Here is a 27,992-nt window from a genome sequence, read left to right on the forward strand (position 1 = left end):
ACTCTGTGAAAAGGGGGGTGCGAAACGCATCGCTGCATTCCCCCCCCCCCCGCGCCGCTTGCCCCCCTCAAGGGCTGTTCCACCGAGCGGGGGGAGACGGCGCGCCTCACGCGCAGCGCGGGGCCTCCCCCTTTTCCCGTTCCCTTCCAAAACATGAGGAACATCCCGGGAGAAGCAGGGAAGCCGTGTGTGTGTCAGTGTGTGTAGGGGGGGTGTGAGGTGAAGCGAGGCGGCGCACCCCCATTTTCCGCGGAGTGGTACAACCCGCCGGCGCCCCAGCGGCGCGAGGACGAATCCAACTCGGCAAAGAGAAGGGGGGGGACTGCGCAACCTACCGTCTACCAGAAGGGGGTCTGCGCGCATTCCGCTTGCCCCGCGGGGATAGTCCACATATTCATTTCCACGTGGAGTGGGATAATCCCAGAAATATGTGTTCAGCGCGCTGTCTCCCCTCTCTGAACCCCCTTTTCCCCCCCTCCACATGGTACGCGCCGCCCCCATAACCCTCCGCGCGGCGCGCGCGGCCCCCCTTTACCCCGGCGGCGGCCGAAAGGAGCGGCGGCGCCTCAGGGATCGCGCCCTTCCCGTGAGTCCCGATTTCCACCCCCCACCCCCCGCTCTCCTTTTCCCAGCCCCGGGAATCCGTATCCCGGGATCCTTATCCCGCTCTTGGGATCCTTCGTCCCCTTTCCTGAGCCTCCGTAATGGCGCTTTCGGGGCTCTCCGGAGCGTCCTTTGCCACCTCCCGGGTGGGGTGGGGGGGGGCCTTTATCGTGTGAGAATTCCCAAGGGAAAGGTGGCGATCCCTTCCCATTCCCAATGTTTTAGGTCCCTGTTCCCTTAATAGTTCTGGGAAGGGGGTTGTGGGAGTTCCCCAAAGCCGTCAATGAGAGGGTTTCAGGTGCCCTTGAATTTTGGGATTACTTTTCCCCACTCAAAATTCCAGGGAATATTGGGGTGACCCCCTTTCCCAATGTTTTAGATCCCTTTTTCCCTCAATAGTTCTGGGAAGGGGATTTTGGGAATCCTTTCCACTCAAAGTCCGGAATGAAAGGGTTTGAGGTGCCCTTGTTTTTTGGAATCACTTTTCCCCACTCAAAATCCTTAGGAATACTGGAGTGACCCCTTTTCCCAATGTTTTAGATCCCTTTTCCCTTAATAATTCTGGGAAGGGAATTGTGGGAGCTCTCTCCTTCCTCCCAGAGTCCTGAGGGAAAGGATTTGGGATGCCCTTGTTTTTTGGGATTATTTTCCCCACTCAAAATCCCAAGGAATACAGGATTGATCCCCTTTTCCAATGTTTTAGGTCCCTTTTCCCTATTAATTCTGGGAATGAGAATTGTGGGATCTTTCCCCTTCCTCCCAGAGTCCTGAGGGAGAGGATTTGGGATACCCTTGTTTTTTAGGATCACTTTTCCCTACTCAAAATCCCCGGGAATATTGGGGTGACTCCCTTTCCCAATGTTTTAAATCCCTTTTCCCTTAATAATTCTGGGAAAGGGAATTGTGGGATCTTTCCCCTTCCTCCCAAAGTCCCAAGGGAGAGGATTTGGGATGTCCTTGTTTTTTGGGATCACTTTTCTGTACTTAAAATCCCCGGGAATACTGGAGTGACCTCCTTTCCCAATGTTTTAGATCCCTTTTCCCTAATAATTCTGGGAAAGGGAATTGTGGGAACCTTCCCCTTCCTCCCAGAGTCCCGAGGGAAAGGATTTGGGATGCCCTTGTTTTTTGGGATCACTTTTCCCTACTCAGAATCCCAGGGAATACTGAGGTGATCCCCCTTCCCAATGTTTTAGGTCCCTTTTCCCATTAATTCTGGGAATGAGAATTGTGGGATCTTTCCCCTTCCTCCCAAAGTCCCAAGGGAAAGGATTTGGGATGTCCTTGTTTTTTGGGATCACTTTTCCTCACTCAAAATCCCAGAAAATATTGGGGTGACCCCCCTTCCCAATGTTTTAGGTCCCTTTTCCCTATTAATTCTGGGAATGAGAATTGTGGGATCTTTCCCCTTCCTCCCAAAGTCCCAAGGGAGAGGATTTGGGATGCCCTTGTTTTTTGGGATCACTTTTCCCCACTCAAAATCCCAGAAAATACTGGGGTGACCCCCCTTCCCAATGTTTTAGGTCCCTTTTTCCCTAATAATTCTGGGAATGGGAATTGTGGGAACCCTCCCCTTCCTCTCAGAGTCCTGAGGGAGAGGATTTGGGATGCCCTTGTTTTTTGGGATCACTTTTCCCTAATTAAAATCCCTGGGAATATTGGAGTGACCCCCCTTCCCAGTGTTTTAGGTTCCTTTTCCCTTAATAATTCTGGGAAAGGGAATTGTGGGAATCCTCTCCTTCCTCTCAGAGTCCTTAGGGAAGGGATTTGGGATGTCCTTGTTTTTTGGGATCACTTTTCCCCACTCAAAATCCCCGGGAATATTGGGGTGATCCCCCTTCCCGATGTTTTAAATCCCTTTTCCCTAATAATTCTGGGAAAGGGGGGTGTGGAAACCCTTCCCCACATTCCCTGTGGGATCTCTTTTCCCCTCTTTTCCCAAAAAGGAAGATGTTGGGAATTCCCTCATTTTCTGGGAGATCCCTTTTCCCTCTTCCAGCCACAGGGAATGGGTTTTTTTTTTGGGAATCTCCCTCTCTTTGGAATCCCTTCCCATTCCCAGGATTTAAGAGCCCCCTTTTCCAGGTCTAAGGCGTGGAAATCTCCCTAAATTTCTGTGGATTTCCATAATTTGGGGGAGCAGATTCCCTTTTTTTCGGGAATATTCCTGCCGTGTAAATCCCCCCCTCTGGATTGCCAGGGAATTCAGTGTTAATTCCCACCTGGAAAAGAGGGAAATTTCGGGAATCCTCCCCCTCCCTGACACCTCCAGGAGCCTCCAGGATCTTCTCTTCCCTCCTGATTCCTTGGATTCCTTCCCTTTCCAAAGGGAATCTGCAGCTGCTCCGTGGCCTGGCCCGGATCCATCCCAATCCCAGCCCCCTTTGGCTGCCTCTCCAAAGGTTTTTTTGGGAGTTGGGAGCCTTGGAAAAATCAGCTCCTGGAATTCTGCTTCTCTTCCCTCTCCCTCTTTCCATGTGCTGCCATTCCCAAACTTCCAGAACCTGGGTGGGATTTGTCCTCTCCCTGGTTTTTTTTTTTTTGTTGGCTCCGAGCTCAGGAGGGAGGGATCCTTTTCCCAACTATTTTTGGGAATGGGCAGAGCCTGCTGCTGTTTTCCATGGAAATGAGGGATTAAATCCAGGGCTGAACTTGCTGAGCCCATCCTTGGCATTCCCAGAAATCCATCCTCAGCATTCCCTGAACTCCATCCTCGGCATTCCCTGAACTCCATCCTTGGCATTCCCTGAACTCTGTCCTTGACATTCCCTGAAATCCATCCTTGGCATTCCCTGAACTCCATCCTTGGCATTCCCTGAACTCCGTCCTCGGCATTCCCTGAACTCCGTCCTTGACATTCCCTGAACTCCATCCTCGGCATTCCCTGAACTCCATCCTCGGCATTCCCTGAATTCCATCCTTGACATTCCCTGAAATCCATCCTCGGCATTCCCTGAACTCCATCCTTGGCATTCCCTGAACTCCATCCTTGGCATTCCCTGAAGTCTGTCCTTGACATTCCCTGAAATCCATCCTTGGCATTCCCTGAACTCCATCCTTAGCATTCTCTGAACTCCGTCCTTGACATTCCCTGAACTCCATCCTTGACATTCCCTGAAATCCGTCCTTGACATTCCCTGAACTCCATCCTTGGCATTCCCTGAACTCCGTCCTTGGCATTCCCTGAACTCCATCCTCGGCATTCCCTGAACTCCGTCCTTGGCATTCCCTGAACTCCGTCCTTGGCATTCCCAGAAATCCATCCTTGGCATTCCCTGAACTCCGTCCTTGACGTTCCCTGAACTCCATCCTTGACATTCCCTGAACTCCGTCCTTGGCATTCCCTGAACTCCATCCTTGACATTCCCTGAAATCCGTCCTTGACATTCTCTGAACTCCATCCTTGGCATTCCCTGAACTCCGTCCTTGGCATTCCCTGAAATCCGTCCTTGGCATTCCCTGAACTCCGTCCTTGGCATTCCCTGAATTCCGTCCTCGGCATTCCCTGAAATCCGTCCTTGGCATTCCCTGAAATCCATGTGGATGGTTTGGAATTGTTTGTGATTCCATCATTCCCTTTTTTTTCCAGGTGTTTCCCGTTTCTCCCGGACCTTCAGGTAGGATTTTTCCCTCCCCTGGAGCTGTTCATTCCCGACCGTTTTCCAAGGTGACACATTCCCTGCCTTCCCTTTCCCTCGGAATTCCCGAATCCTTGAGTTTTCCCCTTAGTGAGGAGCAGTTTTGAAGGTTGGGAATTGCCTTTTCCTTGGAATTCTGGAGCTTTGCCAAGGGAATGGTGAAAGAACCGCTCGTGTCCTGAGCTGGGAAAGAGCAGATTTTCGGGAATTTCAGGGAATTTTGGGGAATTTTAGGGAATTAAACCAGCAGGAGCTGGAGAAGAGCCGATTTTCGGGAATTTTCAGGATTTTTGGGGAATTTTTGGGAATTGAACCAGCAGGAGTTGGGAAAGAGCCGATTTTTGGGAATTTTTTGGAATTTTATGGAATTAAACCAGAAGGAGTTGGGAAAGAGCTGATTTTCGGGAATTTTAGGGAATTTTGGGGACTGAAACCAGTAGGAACTGGAAAAGAGCCAATTTTGGGGAATTTTGGGGAATTTTGGGGAATTTTAGGGAATTAAACCAGCGGGAGCTGGAAAAGAGCCGATTTTGGGAATTTTAGGAAATTTTCAGGAATTTTAGGGAATTTTTGGGAATTAAAGCAGCAGGACCTGGAAAAGAGCTGATTTTAGGGAATTAAACCAGTGGGAGCTGGAAAAGAGCTGATTTTAGGGAATTTTAGGGAATTTTCGGGAATTAAACCAGCAGGAGTTGGGAAAGAGAGATTTTAGGGAATTTTTGGGAATTTTCAGGAATTTTAGGGAATTAAAGCAGCAGGACCTGGAAAAGAGCCGATTTTAGGGAATTTTCGGGAATTAAACCAGTGGGAGCTGGAAAAGAACCGATTTTCGGGAATTTTCAGGAATTTTTGGGAATTTTCGGAATTTTCAGGAATTAAACCAGCAGGAGCTGGAAAAGAGCCGATTTTAGGGAATTCTAGGGAATTTTGGGGAATTAAACCAGCAGGAGTTGGGAAAAGAGCTGATTTTTGGGAATTTTAGGGATTTTTGGGAATTTTAGGGAATGAAACCAGCAGGAGTTGGGAAAGAGCTGATTTCCGGGAATTTTAGGGAATTTTAGGGAATTAAAGCAGCAGGACCTGGAAAAGAGCCGATTTTAGGGAATTTTCGGGAATTAAACCAGTGGGAGCTGGAAAAGAGCCGATTTTCGGGAATGAACCTGCGGAAGAGCCGCTTTGGGATGAACAATAACTCTTGGACACAAAGAGGTCGAAGGTTTTGTCGGGATTTCTTTGGAATTCTTTTGGTTTCCCTTTTGGGTTGGAATTTGGGGTGGGAAAAACCTGGAAAAGTGCTGGTTTGTGTGGTTCAAATCCCTTTTTCCCGGATTATTTTGGGAAAACCGATGGGCATGGAATAGAAATGACTCGATTTTTCCCGATTTTTCCTCATTTCTAAGCTTTTCATTCCTTAAAAATCTGCTTTTTGGGTGGAATTCTGGGTGGAAAAACGTGGAAAAGTACTGGTTTGGGTGGTTCAAATCCCTTTTTCCTGGATTATTTTGGGAAAACCGATGGATGTGGAATAGAAATGACTTTATTATTTCTGATTTTTCCTTGTTTTTAAACTTCTCATTCCTTAAAAATCTGCTTTTTGGGTGGAATTCTGGGTGGAAAAACGGGTTTTGTGATGTTTGTTCCTGACTTCCCGGGAATTCTGGGAAGCTCCCGAGCTCTGCGTCGAATTAATCGTGTTAATTAACGACTGTATTAATTATTAATTATAATTATTAGTTAATTTGGTTCTTGTCGGTCCTGGTGATTCCCTAAAAAAAAAAAATTGGGAATTTTCTCTGATGTTCTCCCTGTTTTTTTAACGCTTTCCTAGGAATTAAGACAAAGTAAGTACCCTCCGTTTGGCTTTTTTCGGGATCCCGGAAAATCCGGGAATGTCGGCGCCGGGGGGATATTTATGGGATGAAATATTGGGGAATTTTCATGGAATTTTCTTGGAATTAAGGAATTTTAAAGGGGTTTTTTGGGGGGATTAAGGAATTTTAAAGGGTCTTTTTTTCTTGGAATTAAGGAATTTTAAAGGGTTTTTTTTCTTGGAATTAAGGAATTTTAAAGGGTCTTTTTTTCTTGGAATTAAGGAATTTTAAAGGGTCTTTTTTATTGGAATTAAGGAATTTTAAAGGGTCTTTTTTATTGGAATTAAGGAATTTTAAAGGGTTTTTTTTCTTGGGATTAAGGAATTTTAAAGGGTTTTTTTTTCCTGGAATTAAGGAATTTTTAAAGGTGGTTTTGGGGTTTTTTTTTCCCAATTATTTCAGCTCTTTGGAGGGAATTTCCGGGGAATTCCTCAGGGATTCATCCCGAGGGGCTGCAATTCCAGGGCTGCTGAAAAACTGGAGCAAAGTGACTTTAATTTCCAAAAAATTGATGTGTTAAATCCCAAATTTCAGGGGTTTTTTTGGGGTGGAAAAATGAACTGAAAATAAGAAATGAATTTTTATTTTTTATTTCTAGAAATGTTTTTTTATATTATAATTATTATTGTTGTAATTAAAAATATTTTCTATTTATTTCAATAATAATTTATATTTTTGGGTGAGGATTGTGCAAAATGACCTCTAAAAAGCGTATTAAATAATTTAAAAATGTGTTAAATCCCAAATTTTAGGGGTTTTTTTGGCTGGAAAATCAGCTGGAAATAAGAAATTAATTTTTATTTTTTATTTCTAGAAATGTTATTTTATATTATAATTATAATTATTATTGTAATTGTTATTACTGTAATTATAATTAAAAATGTTTTCTATTTATTTCAATAATAATTTATATTTTTGGATGAGGATTGTGCAAAATGACCTCTAAAAAGCGTATTAAATAATTTAAAAATGTGTTAAATCCCAAATTTTAGGGGGGTTTTTGAGTGGAAAATCAGCTGGAAATAAGAAAGGAATTTTTATTTTTTATTTCTAGAAATGTTATTTTATATTATAATAATAATTATTATTGTTATAATTATTATTGAAAATATTTTCTATTTATTTCAATATTAATTTCGACTTTAGGCTTGTGCAAAATGACATCTAATTAAAAAATAAATAATTTTAAAATGTGTTAAATCCCAAATTTTAGGGGTTTTTTTGGCTGGAAAATCAGCTGGAAATAAGAAATTGATTTTTATTTTAGTAATATTTGCTATTAATATTTTAACAATATTTTAATTTCATTTTATTTCCTGTTTCTAGAAATGTTGCTTTATATTAATATTAATATTTTGATTTTTTTTATTTGTGGTTTTTATTTTAGTAAAATTTGCTATTAATCTTTTAACAATATTTTAATTAATTTCATTTTGTATTAATAGAACTACTATTTTGTATTAATAATTTAGATTTTAAGGGTCTTGTGCAAAATCATAATTAAAAATATTTTCTATTTATTTCAACGTTAAAGGAACAGATTTATATTAATTTCTATTTCAGGGTTGTTGGGATAATTAACAGAAGAATTAATTAGGGCGTTAACCTCCAAATTCCCAACTCTTGGCTTGCTTGAATTTACCAATATTTGGGATTTTGAATCCCGACTGAAATCCCGGTTTTTCAGCAGCCGCCTTTTCCTGGGAAAATCCGACCGAGGGCGAGAAACGACCTCGGAAAACTCCCAAAATCGGGAATTTTGGGATCAATTTTGGGCTCGGTTTTCCCCAAATTGGGCTTTGTTGGGAATAACTAACGAGCCGATCCCTTAAAACTTGGGATAATCTCGTGGAATTCCCGAGGATTTCAACAAAATCCCGGTGGGGTTTTCTTTTTTATGGCAATGGGAAATTTGGAGTTTTAAATCCCGGGAAGAATATTCGGAGTATTTCAGGGAGGAGGTGGTTTGGCCTTCCTCGGAATTCCCATTTAGGCCAAAAAGAGGGAAAAATGAATCCCACGTTTCGGTGGTTTTTTTTCCCCCCGAGGAATTTTAACGGATAAAACTTCCCGCTTTTCCCGTTGCTGCCGCTACATTTGTTGTGCTTGTTCTTTCCATGCTCTTCCCGGTTTATTTTTATTTTTTTGGGGAAGATGAGGACACGGAAAAATCCCTGCCCGGGAGACAAAGTTTGGCCGGAAAAGCACAAAGCCGAGGACTCCGAGCGGGAAGCGGCGACGGCGGCTCCGGATCCCGACGGCTCCCAAATCAACGGGCTCTGCCCCGAGGAATCCGCGGACGGGGAGCTCAAGGGAGACCTCAAGAAATCCCGGAATGGCAAAAAGCAGCGGAAAAGGAAACGCTCGCCCAAGGCCAAAAGTGGCGATTCCAAGCTGGAATTCCTGCTGGGAATGTCGGCCGAGCGCGTGTGGTTCGACAAGCCCTTGTACGACCGGGCCGAGAACGTCTACCGGGAAAAACTCGTGGATTCTTGGAGCGGGGAAGCGCCGGAGACTCGACGAATCCCGGAGGAATTCCCGCCGGCTCCCGAGGCCAAATCCAGCCCGGATGTTCCCAAGGGAATCTGCTCCCACGGGAATCTGGCCGCCTGTCACCACGTTGTCCGAGGGGTTTGGCTCAACAAGCCGGACTTCGACAAAGCCGAGGGAAAATTCATGGAGAAATCCCAGTTTTTCCTTCCTCCCGACGTCTTGACCGTCCCGTCCCGGAATTCCGGGCTGGGAACGCCGGACGAAGGTTACGGCACCGCCCTGCCCACTCCGGCCACGCCCGGCCTGGCTCCGGTTATTCCCGATTCCGGCGTTCCCGGTTTTGCGGGCTCGGAAGAGCGGCCGCCGGTGAACGGCAAACCGCAGTTTTCCAACCGGGAAGCGCTGGCGTCGGAAGTGTGGCTGGAAAAGCCCCGCTACGACGCCGCCGAGAAGAACTTCTACGAGAGGATGTTTTCCGGGAACATCCCGGAGAAAATCCCGGAGAAGAACCGGAAAGCCGGGAATCGGCCGGGAAGCGGCGCCGAGCCGGCGATTCCCGGCGTTCCCGAGGATATTCCCGCCTGTTTTTTCCTGCACCGGGACAGCGAAGCCGGGTGGCTCCACAAGTCGTCCTACGACCGAGCCGAATCCCGGTTCTTCGCCCTGGAAGCTTCCAGAGCCTCAGGGATTCGGGAATCACCTCTGGAAAATCCGCCCGTCCCGGCTCCGGGAACGAAGTAGGAAAAGTTTCCGTTCGTGGGGTGGGGGGGGGGGGAAGGCGCAAAAAATTCCGGGATTGAGGAGCCCCGGAAGGAATTTTTTGCACGTGGAGAAGAACTGGGTGGATTGGAAGTGCTGCCGGTGGGAATTCCCGGCGGGAATTCCCCCTGCTCCTGATGGATTCTGGTGGATAAAGGTTGGATTTGCGTGGAGCCAGAATTTGGGAATTGAGCTTGGTGTTCCCTTTCTTTTTTTTGCCATGGATACAGGACCTTCCTCCTTTCCATCCCCTCATTCCATGAAAAACTGAGCGTCATTCCCAAAGGTTTGGAGGTGACAGGGACACAATTTAGGGAATGATTCCTCTGGGAATATTGTGCCGTGCTTTGGGTTTTGGAGGGAAAAGGTTGTTGCATTCCCAGGAATTTTTGGAATTCCCTGGGATCTTTTCCATCCTCTCATTCCATGTCAAACTGAGCGTCATTCCTATGATCCAGCTTGAAAAACAGGGACACAATTTCGGGAATGATTCCTCTGGGAATATTGTGCCGTGCTTTGGTTTATTGAGGGACAAGGTTGTGACATTCCAGGGAATGTTTGGAATTTCCTGGGATCCTTTCCATCCTCTCATTCCATGTCAAACTGAGCGTCATTCCTATGATCCAGCTTGAAAAACAGGGACACAATTTTGGGAATGATATTTTTAGGAATATTGTGCCGTGCTTTGGTTTATTGAGGGAAAAGGTTGTTGCATTCCCAGGAATTTATGGAATGCTCTGGAATCCTTTTCATGCTCTCATTCCATGAAAAACTGAGCGTCATTCCCATGATCCAGCTTGAAGAATCATTTAGGGAATGATATTTCTGGGAATATTGTGCTGTGTGCTGGTTTTTGGAGGGAAAAGTTTGTTACATTCCTGGGAATTTATGGAATGCTCTGGGATCCTTTCCATGCTCTCATTCCATGAAAAACTGAGCGTCATTCCCATTTTCCAGCTTGAAGGGCAGGGACACAATTTCGGGAATGATTTTTCCGGGAATATTGTGCCGTGCTTTGGTTTATTGAGGAAAAAAGTTGTTACGATCCCGGGAATTTTTGGAATTTTTGGAATGGTGCTCGGAGCTGAGGTAGAACCTGATATTCCTGGGAAAAAAAAAAGCTCTTGGAGCATCAATCCTTTATTCCCAACACTTTGATTTTTGGGATACGTCGTAAATTTTAGGGTCTTTCTATCCATGGGTTTATCCCAGATGGAATTTAGAGGTCCCACCTTTCCCCCTTTTTCCCGGGATAATTTTCCCTCGAACGGTTCCCAGCGATTTTTGGGATATGTGGGAAAAGTATCCGGGTGTCACCATCGAATCCGCGGGATAAGTTTGTCTGGGGTTGGGATTTGCTGGGGACGATCCCGGCTGGAATTCCAGCTGCTCCTGGAATTTCGCCTCTTCCCGGCGGATGGATGAGATGGGAAGGGGATGGTTTTCCAAGGAAATCGTCTCTCGCCGTCCCTGGCAGCGTTTTCTTGGAAAACTGTGGGATTTGGGATGAGGCCGTGGCGGGACCTGATCCAGGCGCGTTTTCCTTGCGCTGCTCCATCCCTGTTTTCCGCCTCCTGTCCCTGTTCCCGGCTGGAATTCCGGCCACCTCCTCTTCTCCTCTTTTCCCATTTCCCTTCAGCTGAATCCTTTGGAAGCTGCTCCTTAAAAATTCCACCGTTTCACAGCAGGATCGGGGGTTCTTTTATCCTGGTTTTCCCATGGAGTGCCAGGGATTTTTCCAGGGAGCGACATTGATTTTTCCACAGGGATATTTTTCCATGGAGCACCAGGGATTTTTCCCAAGAAGTGCCAGGGATTTTTCCATAGGGATTTTTCTCCATGTAGTGCCAGGGATTTTTTTCCATGATTTTTCCATGTAGTGCCAGGGATTTTTCCCATGTAGGAACAGGGATTTTTTCATGGAGTGACAGGGATTTTTTTCCATGATTTTTCCATGGAGTGCCAGGGATTTTTCCATAATTTTCCCATGTAGTGCCAGGGATTTTTTCCCATGATTTTTCCATGTGGTGCCAGGGATTTTTCCATAATTTTTCCATGTAGTGCCAGAGATTTTTCCATAATTTTTCTGTGTCATTCCAAGGACTTTTCCATGATTTTTCCATGCAGTGCCAGGGATTTTTCCCATGTAGGAACAGGGATTTTTTCATGGAGTGACAGGGATTTTTTTCCATGATTTTTCCATGGAGTGCCAGGGATTTTTCCATAATTTTCCCATGTAGTGCCAGGGATTTTTTCCCATGATTTTTCCGTGTGGTGCCAGGGATTTTTCCATAATTTTTTCATGTAGTGCCAAAGATTTTTCCATAATTTTTCTGTGTAGTTCCAAGGATTTTTCCATGTAGTGCCAGGGATTTTTCCCATGTAGGAACAGGGATTTTTTCCATGGAGTGCCAGGGATTTTTCCATAATTTTCCCATGTAGTGCCAGGGATTTTTCCATGATTTTTCCATGAATTGTCAAGGATTTTTCCATGTAGTGCCAGGGATTTTTCCATGGAGATTTTTTCCATGTAGTGACCAGGGTTTTTCCATGGAGGAACAGGGATTTTTCCATGGAGATTTTTTCCATGGAGTGACCAGGATTTTTCCATGGAGGAACAGGGATTTTTCGATGTAGTGCCAGGGATTTTTTCCATGATTTTTCCATGTGGTGCCAGGGATTTTTCCATGTATTGACAAGGATTTTTCCCTTGTGGTGCCAGGGATTTTTCCATGGAGATTTTTTCCATGTAGTTACCAGGATTTTCCATGTAGTGCCAGAGATTTTTTTCCAGGAATTTTTACCATGTAGTGACCAGGAATTTTCCATGGAGGAACAGGGGTTTTTTCCATGTAGAGCCAGGGATTTTTCCATGATTTTCCCATGTAGTGCCAGGAATTTTTTTCCCTGTAGTGCCGGGGATTTTTCCACAGGGATTTTTTCCATGTAATTACCAGGGATTTTTCCATCTATTAGAAGGATTTTTCCCTGTAGTGCCAGGGATTTTCCCACGTAATTCCAGATCTCTCCCTTCCAAGTTTTCCTGCTGATTATCCCAATTACCCGCAGAGAAACCACGGATTTTCCATCCCTGGAAGTGTCCGAGTCCAGCTTGGATTGATCCCAGCACATCCTTCCCTCTGGAAAACGGAGTTGGAACCACAACAGCTTTCCAGCCCTTTCCACCCCAAATTCCACATTTCCATCCCACAATTCCATGTCTCCATTCCTTTCTCATTCCCCTCCCCTCCCCTGGTGTTCACCTTCAAATCCCAGCAGGGTTTTTTATGGAATAAGGTCGGGATCAACTTATCCCGGCCATGCCCAGCTCAGGCAGGTGGTTCATTAATCCCAAACCATTCCACAATTCCACATCTCCAAACTTTTCCACAATTCCATGTCTCCATTCCTTTCTCATCCCCTTCCCTGAGCCAGCAGCTCATCCTCAAATCCTGGTGGGGTTTTTTATGGAATAAGGTCGGGATCAGCTTATCCCACCCATGCCCAGCTCAGGCAGGTGGTTCATTAATCCCAAACCGTCCCACAATTCCACGTCTCCAAACCATCCCACAATTCCATGTCTCCATTCCTTTCCCATTCCCCTCCCCTCCCCTGGCACTCCCTCAAATCCCATCGGGGTTTTTATGGAATAAGGTCGGGATCAGCTTATCCCGCCCATGCCCAGCTCAGGCAGGTGGTTCATTAATCCCAAACCATCCCACAATTCCATGTCTCCATTCCTTTCCCATTCCCCTTCCCTGAGCCAGCAACTCCCCCTCAAATCCCAGTGGGGTTTTTTTATGGAATAAGGTCGGGATCAATTTATCCCACCCATGCCCAGCTCAGGCAGGTGGTTCATTAATTAATCCCAAACCATCCCACAATTCCACGTCTCCAAACCATCCCACAATTCCATGTCTCCATTCCTTTTCCATTCCCTTCCTCTCCCCTGACACTCCCCCTCAAATCCCATCGGGGTTTTTATGGAATAAGGTCGGGATCAGCTTATCCCGACTGTGCCCAGCTCAGGCAGGTGGTTCATTAATCCCAAACCATTCCACAATTCCACATCTCCAAACTTTTCCACAATTCCATGTCTCCATTCCTTTCTCATCCCCTTCCCTGAGCCAGCAGCTCATCCTCAAATCCTGGTGGGGTTTTTTATGGAATAAGGTCGGGATCAGCTTATCCCACCCATACCCAGCTCAGACAGGTGGTTCATTAATCCCAAACCATCCCACAATTCCACATCTCCAAACTATTCCACAATTCCATGTCTCCATTCCTTTCTCATTCTCCTTCTCCTCTCCTGACACTCCCTCAAATCCCATCGGGGTTTTTATGGAATAAGGTTGGGATCAGCTTATCCCACCCATGCCCAGCTCAGGCAGGTGGTTCATTAATTAATCCCAAACCATCCCACAATTCCACGTCTCCAAACCATCCCACAATTCCATGTCTCCATTCCTTTCCCATTCCCCCCCCCTCCCCTGGCACTCCCCCTCAAATCCCAGCAGGGTTTTTTTATGGAATAAGGTCGGGATCAGCTTATCCCGCCCATGCCCAGCTCAGGCAGCCGGTTCGTTAATTAAGAGCATTAATTCATTAACGAAGCCGATCAACCCTTTTCCGGCACAAACATTCCCCCTTCCCGTCTTTCCAAGCTCTTTCCCTCACCTGTGGGCGGCTGTTTTTCCCAGGAAAATGGCTCTGGATCATTTCCTGCACGACAAGGTCTGGCTGGACAAGCACAAATACGACGACGCCGAGCGCAGGTTCTACGAGCGCCTCAACGGCCCCCGCGGAGCCTCCACCCGCTCCCAGGTAATTCCCAACCTCGGGAATTCCCAGCCTCGGGAATCCCCACGGGGATCTGGGGGGAGGTGGGAGGGGGGAATTGCCTTCCTGGGGCTGTTTTGTTCCGAGTTTTCCTGGTGATTCCTGAGCCAACCTTCAGTTAAAACCCATTTGGTCTCTTTTATTAGTTGGGGGGATTTTTTTAATTCCATGATTTTTATGGATTCAGAAGGATTTGTTCCCAGGGAACTGGGAGGTCACGTGGCCTGTATCCTTAATTTTGCCAGGGATTTTTCCATAGGGGTTTTTGCCACATAGTGCCAGGGATTTTTTCTATAGGGAGTTTTTCCCTGTAGTGCCAGATGTTTTTTTCCAGGGATTTTTCCCTGTAGTGCCAGGGATTTTTTTCCAAGGATTTTTTTCTATAGGGAGATTTTCCCTGTAGTGCCAGGGGATTTTTTTCCAGGGATTTTTTTTTAGGGAGCTTTTCCTGTAGTGCCAGATGATTTTTTCCAGGGATTTTTTCATGGGGGGCCAGGGATTTTTTTCCAGGGATTTTTCCCTGTAGTGCCAAAGATTTTTCCCTTGGAGTGACAGGAATTTTCCCTGTAGTGCCAGCGATTTTTCCATGCAGTGCCAGAGATGTTTTCCCAGGGCTTTTCCCCTGCAGTGCCAGGGATTTTTTCCCAGGGATTTTTCCCTGTCTCCGAGCACCTCAACGGCCCCCGCGGAGCCTCCACCCGCTCCCAGGTAATTCCCAGCCTCAGGAATTCCCAGCCTCGGGAATCCCCACGGGGATCTGGGGGGAGGTGGGAGGGGGGAATTGCGTTCCTGGGGCTGTTTTGTTCCCGAGTTTTCCCGGTGATTCCCGAACCGATCCCCGAGGACGACCTGCTCGGTCTCTTTTGGTTGGACTTTTTTAATTCCATGATTTTTATGGATCCTGAAGGATTTGATCCCAGGGAATTAGGAGGTCAGGTGGCCTGTATCCTTAATTTTGCCAGGGAGTTTTTTACCTGTAGCGCCAGGGATTTTTTTTCCAGGGATTTTTCCCCCACAGTGCCAGGGATTTCTCCAAGTAGTGCCAGGGATTTTTTTCCAGGGATTTTCCCACATAGTGCCAGAGATTTTTTCCAGGGATTTTTCCCGTGGAGTGACAGGAATTCTTCCATGTAGTGCCAGGGATTTTTTTCCATAGAGAGTTTTTCCCTGTAGTGCCAGGGATTTTTTTCCAGGGATTTTTCCCACATAATGCCAAAGGTTTTTCCCGTGGAGTGCCAGGGATTTTTCCCACATGGTGTCAGGGATTTTTTCCAAGGATTTTTTCCATGCAGTGACAGGGATTTTTTCCAGGGATTTTTCCCACATAGTGCCAGGGATTTTTCCATGTAGTGCTAGGGATTTTTTCCATAGAGAGTTTTTCCCTGTAGTGCCAAAGATTTTTTTCCAGGGATTTTTCCCATATAGTGCCACAGGTTTTTCCCATGGAGTGCCAGGGATTTTTTTCCAGGGATTTTTCCATGGAGTGCCAGGGATTTCTTTCCAGGGATTTTTCCCTGTAGAGATTTTTTTCCCAGGGATTTTCCCACATAGTGCCAGGGGTTTTTCCATGGAGTGCCAGGGATTTTTTTTCCGGGGATTTTCCCCTGTAGTGCCACAGGTTTTTCCCATGGAGTGACAGGAATTTTCCCCTGGAGTGCCAGGGTTTTTTTTCCAGGGATTTTTCCCATGGAATGACAAAGATTTTTTCCATGGAATGACAGGGATTTTTCATGGAGTGATAGGGATTTTTTTCAGGGATTTTTCCCACGTAATGCCAAGGGTTTTTCCCATGGAGTGCCAGGGATTTTTCCCACGTGGTGTCAGGGATTTTTTCCAAGGATTTTTCCATGCAGTGCCAGGGATTTTTTCAAGGAATTTTCCCACGTAGTGCCAGGGATTTTTTTTTCCATAGAGAGTTTTTCCCTGGGGTGCCAGGGATTTTTTTTCCAGGGATATTTTTCCTTAGGGAGTTTTTCCCTGTAGTGCCAGGGGATTTTTTTTCCAGGGATTTTTCCATGCAGTGCCAGGAGATTTTTTCCCAGGGATTTTTCCCTGGAGTGCAAACATTTTTCCCATGGATTGACAGGGATTTTTCCATACAGTGCCAGGGATTTTTCCATAGGGAATTTTTCCCTGTAATGCCAGGGATTTTTTTCCAGGGATTTTTCCCTGTGTTGTCCTCTATCCCTGATTTTCCCAGGCCGTGCCAGGGCTCAGATCCAGGATTTTTGGGATCCCATTTTCAACCTTAAACCCCCAAATCCCCAAATTCTCTCCACTGGAAGAGTTTCCCTGTCCCCCCTTTTTCCAGGGAAAACCCCGGGTTGCTTCCCCTTGGGAGCAGCAAAACTTTCCCTTGGGATATCCCAAAGGATATTCCATGACCTCAAGTTGGAGGGCTCCCAAAAACCCCAGGATTTTTATCCCTGCCTTCATATTTCCCGGGAATATTCCGGGTGTTCCCGTGGAAAATCCCGGGACGGAACCGGTGAGTTTTTGGGGGATGGGAAGCAAATCCAGCTGAAATGTTATCCCAAAATTATTCCTTTGGGAAGCTCCTGAGCTTTCCTGCCCCCTTCCCGCTCGTGCCTTGGGGTGGGGAGTGTCCAATGCCTTTTTCCAAGGATTTTTCAGGAAGCTTTTTGCCTTCCTTGGAGCGACAGGGATGTTTTTCCAGGGATTTTTTCCCACACAATTCCAAAGGTTTTTTTCCCCATGGATTGACAGGGATTTTGGTTTTGGCTATTCCTGCTGGCACTGGAGACAGGAATAATAAAAACTGGGAAGCTCTGGATGAGTCCTGGGAGTCGATTTTTAGGGATGGAAAAACCTCTTGGAAGAGTTCAACTATTCCAAAGTTCCCAGGGAAGGAGTTTTCCCTGGGATTTGAAGGATTCCTGGAGGTCCTGCAGCAGTTTCCCAGCCCTTTTCCCCATGGAAAAATATCCCCACCCTCCTTAAAACCTTCCCAAGTGCTTCCCACTGGGATGTATCCAGGCTTATCCCTCTTTTCTTTGCCTCCTTATCCCGGGATTCGGGGCTTGGGAGGAGTTTTCCCGGCTCAGGTCGGGCCTGGGAGGTCAGAATTTTGGGAAGAGGCAAGGAGTGAATGGAGCAGGGAATTTCTGGGAAGGGGATCTTTAAATCCAGGGAAAGTTCTGGCAGCAGGAAAACAGGGAAAAAAAAAATTCCTTGTGTGCTGGAATTTTGGGTCTGGATACAAGACCTGAGTACAGGGAATTTTATGGAAAAGAGCTGCCTGGGGCTGGATTTTTAAGGAATCCTGGAGTCACTCCAACCTTTTTTAAGGAATCCTGGAGTCATTTCCAACCCTCTGGCAGCTTTCCAAGATTTCCAGGCAGGAGCAGAGGGAAAAAAATTCCTTGTGTGCTGGAATTTTGGGACTTGGAGTCAGGGCTGTCACTTCCTGGACCCAAGGAATATTCCAAAAGAATTTCCTGCCTGAACTCTGGGAATCCTATGGAAAAGAACTGCCTGGGGCTGGATTTTTAAGGAATCCTGGAGTCACTCCAACCTTCCAGGCAGGAAGACAGGGAAAAAATTCCTTGTGTGCTGGAATTTTGGGTCTGGATATGAGGTTGGAATCAGGGCTGTCACTTCCTGCCTGGATACAGGGAATTTAATGGAAAAGAGCTGCCTGGGGCTGGATTTTTAAGGAATTCTGGAGTTATTCCAACCCTTTGGCAGCTTCTCAAGGTTTCCAGGCAGGAGCAGAGGGAAAAAAATTCCTTGTGTGCTGGAATTTTGGATCTGGATACGAGGCTGGAATCACAGTTGTCACTTCCTGAGTACAGGGAATATTCCAAAAGAGCTGCCTGGGGCTGGATTTTTAAGGAATCCTGGAGGCACTCCAACCCTTTTTAAGGAATTCTGGAGTCATTTCCAACCCTCTGGCAGCTTTCCAAGGTTTCCAGGCAGGAGCAGAGGGAAAAAATTCCCGATGTGCTGGATACAAGACTTGGAATCAGGGCTGTCACTTCCTGCCTGGATACAGAGATTTTTATGGAAAAGAGCTGGGGAAAAATTTTTATGGAAATTTTTATGGAAAAATCCAGCTGGGGCTGGATTTTTAAGGAATCCTGGAGTCCTTCCAACCCTCTGGCACCTTTCCCAACCTTCCAGGGCAATTCCAAACCCCTTTTCCAGGCTGATCCTTGCGGGGGTTCCCACCCACTCCGGGCGGCAAATCCCGCTGGGATCGCGGCCGGGACGATTCCCGCTTCCCCCCCTTGATTCTCCCGTCCTTTTCCTCGCTTTTCCAAGTTTTTTTTTGGATGAGTTTTCCAAGGAAACTGTGGGTTCTTTCCCCGCTGTCTGCAGGAGAACGGAGCCAGCACGATCCTGCGGGACATCGCCAGAGCCAGGGAGAATATCCAGAAATCCCTGGAAGGGGTGAGTAACCCTCCCTGCTTCCCGCTTTTTCCTGGAATTCTGGCTCCCCACACCTTCCCTGGCTCCTTGGGAAGGCAGGGAAGAGCAAGGGGGAGCGACACCGGCGTCGCTCCGGCCCATCTCGTGCTTCCAAACCGCTGGAATTTGGCGGGAAATTCCTCAAGTTGGGCTTTTCCCGCCTTTTTTTTGTTTCCTGCTGGGATGTTCCCACAGGTCTTGGCTGAGTAGGGAAGTGCTGGAATGTGGTTTTTTTGGGATCCACCTTCTCTTCCCTGTTTCCAGGGGCTGTTAAAAGGAATGGGGTTTTCCAGGGAATTGGGTTTGGCTGCTGGAGCTTCCCGTGGGAGCCCAGGAATTCCTTTGGAAAGGTGTTTTTATGCTGAGTAGGGACAACACTGTGAAAATTCCCAATTTTTCCAAGAGGAAGCCAAAATATCAGATTAAAAAGTGGTGTTAGAGGGGTAAAAAAATCCCTGGATTTGGGTGAAAATTCCTCGACTTGGGCTTTTCCCACCTTTTTTTTTGTCCTGCTGGGATGTTCCCACAGGTCTTGGCTGAGTAGGGAAGTGCTGGAATGTGGGTTTTTTTGGGATCCACCTTCTCTTCCCTGTTTCCCTTCCAGTTTTTCGGGACTGTTTAAAGGAATGGGGTTTTCCAGGGAATTCAGCTTGGCTGCTCAGTCCTGAGTTTGGAGCATCCAGTGGGAGCTCAGGAATTCCCTCAGGAATGTGATTTTGTGCTGAGCAGGGACAACACTCTGAAAATTCCCTATTTTTCCAAGAGGAAGCCAAAATATGGAATTAAAAAGTGGTGTTCCAGGGGAGGTTCTGGTGGAATATTGGGAAAATTCCTTCCTGGAATTTTCACCCCAGCCCGAGTGTGGAGTCACCGCCATTCCCGGTGGGATCGTGGATCCCTGCGGATCCCAGGATTTGGGATGGATCCCAGGATTTGGGATGGATCCCAGGATTTGGGATGGATCCCAGGATTTGGGATGGATCCCAGGATTTGGGACGTGGATGTGGCACCAGGGGACAGGGATTGGGGAACACTGGGATGGACTCCAGAGGCTTTTCCCACCTTTGCCATTCCATGATTTTTATCCCTGGTGCCCCAGGGATGATCCCTGAGTGCTGCAGGAGCTTCCCACAAGGCTCCAAGAGATTCCAGAGCATTCCAAGATTTTTTTAAGGGACTTGGTGTGAAATTTGGGGTCGAGTTTTCCATGTTTTCCGTGGCATTTTGGGGATCCAAGGGCGGGAAAAGCGACTTTATCCTCGGTGCCAGCTGGAATCCCTCGGGATTTGTTCCATCCCGGAGCTGCTCCTTTAGTTCAGATCCAAGAGAAGCCTCTGGAATTCCTGGAGGAATGTTTGTGCTCCGGGTGCTCCACATCCCCCCTGCTCCAAGACTTTTCCAAGACTTTTCCCTGCATGTGGATCTTTCCCGCCCTTGAGCTGCCTCCGAGTGGGGAAACCCTTTTCCTGCCTTCCCAAACTTCTCCCACCTTCCCAAACTTTTCCCAAACCTTTCCTGCCTTCCCAGACTTTTCCCATCTTCCCAAACTTTTCCCACATTTTTCCCATCTTCCCAAACATTTCCTGTCTTCCCAAACCTTTCCCCTCTTCCCAAACTTTTCCCGTCTGTCTTCCCAAACTTTTTGTGCCTTCCCAAACTTTTCCCCTCTTTCCAAACTTTTCCCAAACCTTTCCTTCTTCCCAAACTTTTCCTGCCTTCCCAAACCTTTCCCCTCTTCCCAAACTTTTCCTGTCTTCCCCAACTTTTCCCAAACCTTTCCTTCTTCCTAAACCTTTCCAAACTTTTCCCAAACTTTTCCTGCCTTCCCAAACCTTTCCTGTCTTCCCAAACCTTTCCCCTCTTCCCAAACTTTTCCCGTCTGTCTTCCCAAACTTTTTGTGCCTTCCCAAACTTTTCCCCTCTTTCCAAACTTTTCCCAAACCTTTCCTTCTTCCCAAACTTTTCCTGCCTTCCCAAACCTTTCCCCTCTTCCCAAACTTTTCCTGTCTTCCCCAACTTTTCCCAAACCTTTCCTTCTTCCTAAACCTTTCCAAACTTTTCCCAAACTTTTCCTGCCTTCCCAAACCTTTCCTGTCTTCCCAAACCTTTCCCCTCTTCCCAAACTTTTCCCGTCTGTCTTCCCAAACTTTTTGTGCCTTCCCAAACTTTTCCCCTCTTTCCAAACTTTTCCCAAACCTTTCCTTCTTCCCAAACTTTTCCTGCCTTCCCAAACCTTTCCCCTCTTCCCAAACTTCTCCCGTCTTCCCCAACTTTTCCCAAACCTTTCCTTCTTCCTAAACCTTTCCAAACTTTTCCCAAACTTTTCCTGCCTTCCCAAACCTTTCCTGTCTTCCCAAACTTTTCCCGCCTTCCCAAACTTTTCCCATCTTTCCAAACTTTTCCCAACTTTTCCCATCTTCCCAAACTTTTCCTTCTTCCCGCACTTTTCCCGTCTTCCCAAACTTTTCCCAAACCTTTCTTTCTTCCCAAACCTTTCCCACCTTCCCAGACTTTTCCCTTCTTCCCAAACTTTTCCCGTCTGTCTTCCCAAACTTTTCCCACCTTCCCAAGCTTTTTCTTCTTCCCAAACTTTTCCCCTCTTCCCACACTTTTCCCATCATCCCAAACTTTTCCTGACTTTTCCCATCTTCCCATACTTTTCCCCTCTTCCCAAACCTTTCCCATCTTCCCACACTTTTCCCGCCTTCCCAACCTTTTCCCATCTTCCCAAACCTTTCCCATCTTGCCAGACTTTTCCCTTCTTCCCAAACCTTTCCTGCCTTCCCAAACTTTTCCTTCTTCCCAAACTTTTCCCATCCTCCCAAACTTTTTCCAACTTCTCCCCTCTTCCCAAACCTTTCCTGTCTTCCCAAACCTTTCCCGCCTTCCTACACTTTTTCCCTCTCCCCAAACCTTTCCCATCTTCCCAAACTTTTCCCAACTTTTCCCCATCTTCCCAAACTTTTCCCTCTTCCCAAACCTTTCCCATCTTCCCAAACCTTTCCCCTCTTCCTACACTTTTCCCATCTTCCCACATTGTTCCCTTTTCCCTGTCTTCCCAAACTTTTCCCAACTTTTCCCATCTTCCCAAGCTTTTCCTTCTTCCCACACTTTTCCTGTCTTCCCAAACTTTTCCCAACTTCTCCCATCTTCCCAAACTTTTCCCGCCTTCCCAAACTTTTCCCACCTTCCCAAGCTTTTCCCTCTTCCCAAACCTTTCCCTCCTCCCACACCTTTCCTGTCTTCCCAAACTTCTCCCAAACCTTTCCCATCTTCTCAAACTTTTCCCTCCTCCCAAACCTTTCCCGTCTTCCCAAACTTTACCCAACTTTCCCCGCCTTCCCAAACTTTTCCCCTCTTCCCAAACTTTTCCGCTCCCTGCAGCAGAAGACTCCTCCTCCTCCTCCTCCTGCTCCTGCTCCTGCTCCTCCTGCTCGGAGCCGGGACGTTCCCTGTGGCCGTGCCCGGAAGCAGCCGGGACGCTCCTCCGTAAGTTTTCCAAGGGAACGGGACAGGATCCGGTTGGGATGAGGAGGCTCCTTCCCATTCCCTGGGGATGGATCCGCCTCTCCCGCCTCCCTTCTGGGATAATCCTGGAGCTGAGATCCCGGGATTTGAGATCTCCCCGGCCGGGGATTCGCGCCGGAATTCCTGAGGCTGGAAAAGGTGGAATTTCTGGAGAAGGATCTCCCTGGAGACCTTCCCGCTCCAGGAATCTCCGGCCCCATCCCTGGAAGTGTCTGGAGCAGCCTGGAATGGTGGAAGTTTTCATTTTCCATGGGAATGGGATCATCTTTCCGGTCCCTTCCAACCCCAAACCGTTCCCGGATTTCTGGGATCCAGGCCCTGCTTTTTCCTTTCCCTGCTCCTCATATTCTTCCTCTTCTCCCCTCTCTCCATCCCAAGTGAGATCTCCTTGGAATTCCGTGCGGGATAAATTATTCCCCCCCTTTCAATTCCCTTGGAAACGAAACTCTCCCGTTGTTTTCCTTCCCTTTGCTCCTCGGAATCGCTGGATGAGGAACCTCCTTAATAAAACAAAACAAAAAGCTCTTCATTGCCTCCCAAAAAAATCCATTGGAATCCTCGGGATCACATTATTCCCTCGGGATTCGTGGGGTTTAAATTGTTCGGAATGAAAAGCTGGGCCGGGAATGTGGGAATGTAGAAATCCTGGGATCTCTTCCCGCCTTTCCCAGTGACTGGGTTTGTTGGGAGAGGAAGGAGACCGAGGGATTCCAAGATTTTTAAGGGGGTTTGGTGTGAAATTTGGGATCAGTTTTCCTTGTTTTCCATGGCAAAAGAGCGGGAAAAGCCACGTTATCCTTAGTGCCGGCTGGAATCCCTCGGGATTTATCCCGGCCTGGAGCCCCTTTATTCCCTATCCCGATTTTATAAAACCCTTTGAGGGGAAAATATCCACGTTTTTTACTTCAAGCTCTTCAATTCCTTCCTCCCCCCCGGGCTTTGCCGCATGGAATTTTCGGGAAAAGGGGCGGAACTGGCTCCGCCTCATCCCGCTTTTCCTCCTCCTTCCAGAGCGGCAGCGCCTCCGGAGCCGCCGGCGACCAGAACGAGCTCCTGGCCCGGATTTCCCACCTGGAAGTGGAAAACCAAAACCTCCGCAGCGGTGAGTGGGGAAAATCCTCGTCCCGGCTCGGAATCCCGCCCGGATCCGGGAAAATTTGAGTGGCTTTTCCCGGGTTTTTTCCCTCCTTTTCCCAGTGGTCTCCGACCTGCAGATGGCCATCTTCAAGCTGGAGAGCCGCCTGAACGCCCTGGAAAAATCCTCCTCCGGCTCCCACCAGCCCTCGCCCGTCCCTCCCACCCAGGTGAGCCTCGGGAACGCGGCGGGATTCCCTCCGGGAATAGAACTCCGGAGGGATCAATGGTCCGGGTGGTCAAATATCCCGGTTTGGATCCCGTTCTCCCCCCTCAAATCCCACCGGGTGGGGCTTGAGCATTCCCATTGCCATTCCCGGGCTTTTGGGCTGCTCTGCTCTGACTCCAAGTTCACTTTGTTCCTGTTTTCCTTCCCCTTCTTCCCTTTTCCTTCCCCTCGTTCCCTTTTTCCTTCCCCTTGTTCCCTTTTCCCTTCTTTTTCCTTTTTCCCTTCTTTTTCCCTTTTCCCTTCCCCTCATTCCTTTTTCCTTCCCCTCATTCCCTTTTCCTTCCCCTTGTTCCCTTTTCCCTTCCCCTTCTTCCCTTTTCCTTCCCCTTCTTCCCTTTTCCTTCCCCTTCTTCCCTTTTTTTTCCCCTTCTTCCCTTTTCCTTCCCCTTCTTCCCTTTTTCCTTCACCTTCTTCTCTTTTCCTTTTATCTCCTCCCCTTTTTCCTTAATATCTTCCCTTTTCCTTCCCCTCATTCCCTTTTTCCTTCATCTCCTCCCCTTTTCCCATCCCCTTCTTCCCTTTTCCCTTCTTTTTCCCTTTTCCTTCCCCTCATCCCCTTTTCCATTCCCCTTGTTCCGTTTTTCCTTCATCTCCTCCCCTTTTTCCTTAATATCTCCTCCTCTTTTTCCTAAATTTCTTCCCCTTTTTCCTTCCCCTTCTTCCCTTTTCCTTCCCCTTTCCCCTTCTTCCCTTTCCCTTCCCCTTCTCCCCCTTTTCCCTTCCCCTTCTCCCCTTTTCCTTCACCTTCTCCCCTTTTCCCTTCAATTTTCTCCCTTTTCCTTCCCCTTCTCCCCCTTTTCCCTTCATCTTCTCCCCTTTTCCCTTCAATTTTCTCCCTTTCCTTTAACCTTATCACCTTTCCCTTCCCCTTCTCTCCTTTTCCCTTCCCCTTCTCCCCCTTTTCCCTTTGCCTTCTCCCCTTTTCCCTTTCATTTTCCCCCTTTTCCTTCCCCTTCTCCCCCTTTTCCCTTCACCTTCTCCCCTTTTCCCTTTAATCTTCTCCACTTTTTCTTTTTTTTTCTCCCTTTTCCCTTCCCCTTCTCCCCTTTTCCCTTTCCCTTCTCCCCTTTTTCCCTTTAATTTTCCCCCTTTCCTTTCACCTTCTCTCCCTTTTCCTTCCCCTTCTCCCCTTTCCCTTCCCCTTCTCCCCCTTTTCCCTTCCCCTTCTCCCCTTTTTCCTTCCCCTTCTCCCCTTTTCCCTTTAATTTTCTCCCTTTCTCTTCACCTTCTCCCCCTTTCCCCTTCTCCCCTTTTCTTCCCTTCCCCTTCTCCCCTTTTCCCTTCAATTTTCTCCCTTTTCCTTCCCCTTCTCCCCTTTTCCCTTCCCCTTCTCCTGTTTTTTCCCTTCTCCCTTTTCCCTTCCCCTTCTCCCTTTTCCTTCCCCTTCTCCCCTTTTCCCTTTAATTTTCCCCTTTTCCCTTTAATTTTCCCCTTTTCCCTTTAATTTTCTCCCTTTCTTTTCACCTTCTCCCCTTTTCCTTCCCCTTCTCCCCCTTTCCTTCCCCTTCTCCCCCTTTTCCCTTCCCCTTCTCCCCTTTTCCCTTTAATTTTCTCCCTTCCCCTTCTCCCCTTTTTCCTTGAATCTTCTCCCCTTTTTTTCCCTTCCCCTTCTCCCTTTTCCCCTTCCCCATCTCCCCTTTTCCCTCCCCCTCCACAGAAAGTGGAACCTTTCAGCGTTCCCTCCAAAAAAGTGGAGCTCCCGGCCAAGAAACCGGAGCCGGCGGCTGCCGAGGAGGATGAGGAGGAGGACGACGACATCGACCTTTTCGGGAGCGACGACGAAGAGGAAGACCGGGAAGCCGCCAAAGTTCGGGAAGAGCGGCTCCGGCAGTACGCGGAAAAGAAGGCCAAGAAACCGGGAATCGTCGCCAAGTCCTCCATCCTCCTGGATGTGAAGCCGGTGAGCGATGGGAATTTGGGAGCTCCGGAGCGAGGTTGGGAATCTTCTCCCTTCATCCTCCGAGAGGAACGCTGGGAGGACCAGCGGAATTCCAAACCTTGGAGCCGGGCGGGATGTTCCCGCTGGGATGTTCCCGCCGGGATGTTCCCGCCGGGATGTTCCTGCTGGGATGTTCCTGCTGGGATGTTCCCACCGGGATGCGTCGCCTTCACGCTGTGAAATCCTGGGATGGTTTGGGGTGGGAAGGGACCGTAAGGATCATGGAATTCCATCACCTTCCATGGGCAGGGACACCTCCCGCTATCCCAGGTTGCTCCAAGCTGGCCTTGGACACTTCCAGGGATGGGGCAGGACAGCTTCTCTGGGAATTCCATCCCAGTACCTCACCACCCTCTCAGGGGAGAATTGCTTCCCAATATCCCATTGCTTCCCAATATCCCATTGCTTCCCAATATCCCATTCCTTCCCAATCTCCCATTCCTTCCCAATCTCCCATTCCTTCCCAATATCCCATTCCTCCCCAATATCCCATTCGTTCCAATATCCCAGTCCTTCCCAATCTCCCATTCCTTCCAGTATCCCATTCCTTCCAGTATCCCATTCCTTCCCAATATCCCATTCCTTCCCAATATCCCATTCTTTCCCAGTATCCCATTCCTTCCCAGTATCCCATTCCTTCCCAATATCCCATTCCTTCCCAATCTCCCATTCCTTCCCAATCTCCCATTCCTTCCCAATCTCCCATTCCTCCCCAGTATCCCATTCCTTCCCAATATCCCATTCCTTCCCAATATCCCATTCCTTCCCAATATCCCATTCCCTCCCAATATCCCACTCCTTCCCAATATCCCATTCCTTCCCAATATCCCATTCTTTCCCAATATCCCATTCCTTCCCAATATCCCATTCTTTCCCAATATCCCATTCCTTCCCAATATCCCATTCCCTCCCAATATCCCATTCCTTCCCAATATCCCATTCCTTCCAATATCCCATTCCCTCCCAATATCCCATTCCTTCCCAATATCCCATTCCTTCCAATATCCCATTCCTTCCCAATATCCCATCTAACCCTCTGGCAGTGGGAATCCATTCCCTGTGTCCCGTCCCTCCATCCCTTATCCCCACTCCCTCTCCGGCTCTCCGGGAGCCCCTTTGGACACCGGAAGCTGCTCCCAGCTCTCCCCGGATCCTTCCCTTTCCCAAGCTCCGGTGAAACCAGCCGGGAAAGGGCTCTCTGGATCACCTGGATGATCCCAAGAGGTGTCCTGGTGTAAAGGAAAAAGGGAAGATCCTACGGAAAAAGGGGAGGAAATCAAGGAAAAAGAGGATCGCTGCCGAATCCCGGGAAAACACTTGAACTTCCCGCTTTTCCCGCCTCTTTTCCCAGTGGGACGACGAGACGGACATGGCCAAGCTGGAGGAATGTGTCCGTTCCATCCGCATGGATGGGCTGCTCTGGGGAGCTTCCAAGCTCGTCCCGGTGGGATACGGAATCAGGAAACTGCAGATCCAGTGCGTGGTGGAGGACGAAAAAGTGGGAACGGACATCCTGGAGGAGGAGATCACCAAGTTCGAGGATTACGTAAGTCCGGGATTGGGAGAAGGGAGGGAGGGTTTGAAAACCGGGATGTGTTTTCTTGGGAATGCCTGGAATTACCTGGAGGACTTGTCGGAGCGGGATAAGAGAGGGAGAGTTTAAAAAACGGGATGTGTTTTCTTGGGAATGCCAGGAATTACTTGGGGGACTCATCAGAGTGGGATAAGAGAGGGAGGGTTTGAAAACTGGGATGTGTTTTCTTGGGAATGCTTGGAATTACCTGGAGGAGTCGTCAGAGCGGGATAAGAGGGAGGGTTTGGACCAGGATATGTTTTCTTGGGAATACCTGGAATTACCTGGAGGACTCATCGGAGCAGGATAAGAGGGGGAGGGTTTGAAAACTGGGATGTGTTTTTTGGGAACACCTGGAATTACCTGGAGGACTTGTCGGAGCAGGATAAGAGAGGGAGGGTTTGAAAACCAGATGGGTTTTCTTGGGAATGCCTGGAATTACCTGGAGGGCTCATCAGAGTGGGATAAGAGAGGGAGAGTTTAAAAACCGGGATGTGTTTTCTTGGGAATGCCTGGAATTACCTGGAGGACTCGTCGGAGCAGGATAAAAGAGATAGGGTTTAGACTGGGATATGTTTTCTTGGGAATGCCTGGAATTACCCGGAGGGTTCTGCTCTCATTCCAGGTGCAGAGCGTGGACATCGCTGCCTTCAACAAGATTTAGATGGAAAACTGGGATCTTTTTCCCTCTGAAACGGGAATAATAAAGCTGAAGGTTGGAAGTGCACATGGAATGGGGGTTTATTCCCATCTCCAGCGGGATTCCATGGGAAATTTTGGGATATTGGAGCAACCTGGACTAGCGGAAGGAGGTTGGAACTTGAGCAGCTTCCAGGTCCTTTCCAACCCAAAGCATTCCATGATTTCCTCGTTCCCTTTGGGAAAGACCTTGGGATACGGGAGGACCGAAATTTTGGGAATGAAGGTCTGGGGGTGCCAAAGGTGCTTCCAACTC

General features: G+C 47.9%; 1 protein-coding gene across 2 annotated transcripts; it reads left to right on the forward strand.

The window, feature by feature from the left end:
- The first annotated feature begins 503 nt into the window (after nt 1–503).
- On the forward strand, nt 504–27,764 carry LOC116789412. 2 transcript variants are annotated; one of them, XM_032693217.1, is made up of 12 exons: nt 504–586; nt 4,193–4,220; nt 6,070–6,082; nt 8,267–9,342; nt 14,065–14,188; nt 18,545–18,616; nt 22,019–22,123; nt 23,174–23,264; nt 23,360–23,466; nt 25,183–25,425; nt 26,816–27,010; nt 27,663–27,764. In XM_032693217.1, the coding sequence occupies exons 4-12, from the start codon at nt 8,267–8,269 to the stop codon at nt 27,699–27,701; spliced, it is 2,052 nt and encodes a 683-aa protein (XP_032549108.1). In that variant the 5' UTR covers nt 504–586; nt 4,193–4,220; nt 6,070–6,082; the 3' UTR covers nt 27,702–27,764. The 2 variants fall into 2 exon arrangements, with proteins under 2 accessions (XP_032549108.1, XP_032549118.1); XM_032693227.1 differs by lacking the exon at nt 22,019–22,123 and having other exon boundaries at nt 505–586.
- Nucleotides 27,765–27,992: the final 228 nt, after the last annotated feature.

Source organism: Chiroxiphia lanceolata, chromosome 1, assembly GCF_009829145.1.
Source record: "Chiroxiphia lanceolata isolate bChiLan1 chromosome 1, bChiLan1.pri, whole genome shotgun sequence".
In the NCBI taxonomy this organism is placed as follows: Eukaryota; Metazoa; Chordata; class Aves; order Passeriformes; family Pipridae; genus Chiroxiphia; species Chiroxiphia lanceolata.

Coding starts and splice junctions, on each gene's coding strand:
- LOC116789412 (XM_032693217.1), top strand. CDS start 8,267: ATGAGGACACGGAAAAATCCCTGCCCGGGAGACAAAGTTTGGCCGGAA. Junction 22,124..23,173: donor AGCAGCCGGGACGCTCCTCC/GTAAGTTTTCCA, acceptor TCCTCCTTCCAG/AGCGGCAGCGCCTCCGGAGC. Junction 23,265..23,359: donor AAACCAAAACCTCCGCAGCG/GTGAGTGGGGAA, acceptor TCCTTTTCCCAG/TGGTCTCCGACCTGCAGATG.